Raw genomic sequence first — 4,856 nt, 5'->3', positions numbered from 1 at the left:
AGATGTTTAACAGGAATGCCTCCCACTCCCACATCCCAAAAGGTTCAGCTTAGGTGCTCTCACCCCAGATGGGAGTTCTAATTCCCTTCTCTGATTGCCTAGTCTATCTTTGTGGTGTTTACCATTTGTAACCAGATCATAACCTCCAGTAAGGAAAGAAACTCTCTGCTTTGTATTCCCAGTACATCTACAGGGTTTGATCTACAGGAGGTAACAAGTTGTTTTAAATCGAGAGACACCCCCCAATGTCTCAGCAGCAGTCTGAGAAGTGGCCTTCTCTTTCCCAAGTTTGCTGCAGTGTGCAGTGAAGGCCTCCCAGCTTCCACTTTGCTTTGATGCCTCGCAACAGTCCCTCAGGAGCTGATACTAGATTGGCATCACTGAACCTCTGGTACCTACTATTAAGCTAGGCCAAATAGTGCAAGAATGGCTGGGACAAAGGCAATCCAGCATAATTTCCCCCCTGGTTTTTGATTAGTTCAGGTTCCAAGGTGCAGAGATTATGATACTGTAGGTTCATGTCAAGTTTGACGAACAGCACGGAAGAAATAACACTATGTTCAAGAAGACCACATCCGGTGATGCTGAGTTTCCAAACTGTTTCATTTCTCATCAGCTTGGACATATGCTTCTTAAAAGAAGGAAGGGAAACTTGACTTTATTCTGTTGGGTGAGAAAAATCCTTTACAAAGGTGTTGGCTTCCTACCACAGGTGATCTCAAAGAACAACAGTCATCACACATGAACTTTTTATGCTAAGAAGAGAGATATCAAGATATATCAGGAAATGCATCTTGGAATCAAGCACCATGAAATTTTGTCAAGCAAAAATAGTCTTTATTCAAATTTAATGGAAAACAGTCATCACACATGAACTTTTTATGCTAAGAAGAGAGATATCAAGATATATCAGGAAATGCATGTTGGAATCAAGCACCATGAAATTTTGTCAAGCAAAAATAGTCTTTATTCAAATTTAATGGAAACAGGGGTCACTATACTTTGCAAGACGGGGAAAAATAAAATTAAAAAAAATTCTTTTCTTTTCTTTTTTAATATAAAACAATATAATCACAATACCAGAATATGGAACTCTACAGTTTATTTCCTATGGGTTACTGCAGGTATCAATTTTCCTCGACTGTGCTATTCACAACTTTGTTAAGTCCAAAAATATGAAACCAAAGTGGTAGGAAACTTAAGACTTAGCACTTTCACTAAATGGCATACATCAAAGGGCATCAATTCAAGGGCAAAAATGGTTGAACTCACCATACCTACCTATGTCATCATTCCAGCCTTAAAGCCATCCAGGTACTGAGCTCCCTGTAGGAAAGGCCAGGCCTGAAAAGCCAAGGCATTTTTGATATTCTACTGTGGGCCATGAGTAAAGGGGGTTTTTAAAGAGAAGATTTTTTTCAGTCGAGCAGGAAGTCCTGGTGCCAGGAGGCTTTACTGAGAGGAAGCACTTAGATTTAACAATTATAGACACACCATTAGGGGAATTAAAAATGTACAGCAGTGACATATGTTCTACTTCAATCACTTGTGCTACGGCTACCAAACATGTACAAAAGACTTCTTGGGTAGTTCCAGCTGTGCTCGTAGCCAGTTAGGACCTTGAGTGGGACCTAGATCTAGACCGGGAGGGTGATCTGGAGGCAGACCTGGATCTAGACTTGGACCGAGATTGGGTTTTTGAAGCTGATTTTGATCTGGAGCGTGATTCTGATAGAAGGTTTGATTTCGATTTGGAATTGGATCTCGATCTGGACCGGGTCTCCTGATTGGTGCCAGTATCCTCACTCTCCCCTCGGCTTTCCTTTTGGCCAGACTCAGACTTGGCATGTTCCCGCTCCTTTGACACTGAGCGGGATGCTGACCTGGACTGGGAGTGGTCGGCGTCTTCCTTCTTCTTCTTCTTGCTGCTACCTGCCTTGCTGTCTCGCTTGCCACTTCGCTTTCTGCTCCTCTCACTCTTGCTGCGGCTGCGGCTGCGGCTACGGCTCTCCTCCCTGCTTCTCTTCCTTCCCTTCCTCTTGTCTTTGCTTTTGCTGCGACTCCTGCTCCGGCTCCTACTGCCCCCTTTGCTCCTGCTCCTGCTCCGACTCTTGAGCAGGCTCTTCTCCTGACTCCTGCTTTTCTCCTTGCTTCTACTTCTGCTCACACTCCCTCGCTTTTGCTCCTCCACCTTCCTCTCCTGACTCCTGCTCCTACTTTTACTCTTACTTTTATGCCTACTGGGACTCTGGCTCTTGCATTTCCCAGTGTTGTCATTGTTCTGGACCTTCTCCTCAGCTTGGTCTTTACTCTTGCTGTGGCGCTTGTCAGCACTGCGGCTGCGGCTGCGGCTCTTGTCATCCTTGCTGGGGCTCCTGCTTTTCTCCTTCTTGCTCCGGCTGCGGCTCTTGCTCCGGCTGCGGCTCTTGCTCCGAGAGTGGGAGCCCGACCTGAGGAGATGCGAGATGTTGCTTTGAGTCACATGTGACTTCAGACTTCATGCTAATCAAGATGTGTGTGAGCTGTATCCCCAATATAGTGCATGGCTGGGACTGGCCCTGACTGCTTTCTGAGACCCCACAATTCCCATCTAGAGCTGGAAAAGCTGGGGTCACACGATTAAAATCAAAGTGAGACATGGTGCAGGTGCTCTCTGCTGGCTGCCTCCACCTGAACCAAGGAACACATACCTGGATCGGGATCTACTCTTAGAATGACTGCTTTTGCTGCTACCACTTCGGCTTCTGCTCTTACGGGAATGTCTGCTTCTAGAGCGAGACCTAGGGGGAGAAAACATTTTCTTGACACTTGCTGACAAAGGGCTAGCTGATTACAGTCAACCAAGACATTCTTCTAATCAAAAAATATGTATAGTACTAGCTTTGTCTACACAAACTCTCTCTTATGTTCCAGGGCCATAGATCTAGGCCCTGCATCTGCAAACATTCCACCTGGATGGCTCACCTGAAACTCTTGCCACCTCCAATTCTGAACTCCTAACTTTTCCCGCAGACCTGCTTCTTTTTCTGGGTCCCTTTTTTCCACTGATGGCACTGTTATTTACCAGGTTCCTCTTACCAGAAACCACAGCAATCCATGACTCCTCTCTTTCCTTCATCCTCTTCTGTGACAGACCTGCTTCTTTTTCTGGGTCCCTTTTTTCCACTGATGGCACTGTTATTTACCACGTTCCTCTTACCAGAAACCACAGCAATCCATGACTCCTCTCTTTCCTTCATCCTCTTCTGTGCTGATGGTCTTGCCTCCTAATCTCTCCAGTCCCTGCACCTTTGCTGCTGCCTCCCTGGCTGGGCAAGCCACCACCATTTCTCCCCGTTACCACAACAGCCTCCTAGCTAGCCTCTCTGCATATACTTGGTAGTAGCCTCTCTCCTACACCCAGGCCTTCAAAAACGCCCTCCTCTCTGGTAGAAAGGCACTTCCTCCCTCTCTGCCCACCACACCCGACTTATTCTTTAGGGCTGTTTCTATGACATGTCCTTAGGGAAGCCTTTGCCAACTCTCCAGACTAGTTATACTGTGTGCATTTCCTTTGACACACTTGTCACAATGGCAATTATTTGCTTAATGCCTGTCTTCTCCACTAGACTGAGTTTCACGAGGGCAGGGACCATATTTGTCTTGCTCACAACTGTCTCTCCAGTGCTTAGCCCAGTGCCTGGCCTGTTTGCAGAGCAGCTGCCAAATAAGATAGAAGTCTCCACTCTTGAGGAGGTGGCATATCTGGGAGAGTAATCAAGGGACCAGTGGCCATGTGTCCCCAACCATGGTATGATCTGGGGAACCCAAGAAGAAATGTGAAAGAAGTCCACTGATTCCTGCTTCAGAGAAAGGACTTTACTTCTATTTGTACTAATGACATAAGAGTTCAAGAGCTTTACAAATAAATGTTCAGTTCAAAGCTCTGAGTTAAATCAACCAAATGCAATCATATCAGAGAACTCAACAGGGGAATGTAAACAGGTTATCTATGTGCTCATTAATGAATTTATGGTGAGCTCCCAACACATAAAAGACATCAACGGTACCTTGAATGACTCCGGCTCCTGGAGTAGGACCGGCGTCGTCTAGAACCTGGCTTGTCTTCCACCAATCTGATTTTTCTGCCATTAACTTCAGTTCCATCCAACTTTTCCAAAGCTCTTTTCATGTCAGAATAAGATACAAATTCAATCACCCCTTCATTTTTGCGTCCCTTGTGGGCATCTGCATAGGTTACTTCTCCTGCCTGACGCATATAATCCTTTAAAAAACAAACAAACAAAAAAAACCCTGAATATGTTAGGACACATTTTGCTAAAATATGTAATGCAATCATTACAGTAGAAACTTTTCTTTTCCTTTTAAAAAATGCCAGCTTTTCTCAGAATAAAGTTTACTCTTAAATATTTCCATCTACCCACCAACCATCCACTGAGGTTCTTAAAGCACCAGGCATTAGGTGGGTGGTAGAGACAATAAATTAATATTAAATTGTTCCTTTACATAAAGTTATGTGTGAATATAAAAATTTTTAGTTAACTACCATTTTTAGAATTTTATAGTGGCAAATTCTTTTTTTTTTTCTTCCTTTTTTTGGTCTTTTTTTTTTACTGACCGGTACGGGATCGCAACCCTCGGTGTCGCGCCTGTGCCGCGCTCAGCCAGTGAGCAGGAACCGGTCACCACATGGGATCCGAACCCTCGGGGGGAGCGCCGCCGCGCTCCCAAGCGGCGCACTCTCCAGTGCGCCACTGGGCCGGCCCATATAGTGGCAAATTCTTTATAGAAGCTCATGTTGGGCCGGCCCGTGGCTCACTCGGGAGAGTGCGGTGCTGATAACACCAAGGCCCTGG

At 45.4% G+C, this 4,856-nt stretch overlaps 1 protein-coding gene across 1 annotated transcript in view; it reads right to left on the bottom strand.

Moving 5' to 3' along the window:
* Positions 1–944: 944 nt before the first annotated feature.
* The window catches only part of SRSF4 (serine/arginine-rich splicing factor 4), a 27,716-nt gene continuing 23,804 nt past the window's right edge, over positions 945–4,856 (bottom strand). Inside the window, exons 4-6 of the mRNA XM_008568670.1 lie at positions 4,050–4,264; positions 2,691–2,780; positions 945–2,450 (exon numbers count right to left, since the gene is read on the bottom strand). Of these exons, the coding sequence (XP_008566892.1) occupies positions 1,613–2,450; positions 2,691–2,780; positions 4,050–4,264 (1,143 nt within the window). The 3' untranslated portion in view covers positions 945–1,612. The remainder of the gene's footprint in view (positions 2,451–2,690; positions 2,781–4,049; positions 4,265–4,856) is intronic.

Source organism: Galeopterus variegatus, unplaced genomic scaffold (assembly GCF_000696425.1).
Source record: "Galeopterus variegatus unplaced genomic scaffold, G_variegatus-3.0.2 Scaffold431, whole genome shotgun sequence".
Taxonomy (NCBI): domain Eukaryota; kingdom Metazoa; phylum Chordata; class Mammalia; order Dermoptera; family Cynocephalidae; genus Galeopterus; species Galeopterus variegatus.
The sequence above is the reverse complement of the archived record's forward strand: the minus strand, read 5'-3'. Positions and strand labels throughout refer to the sequence as shown.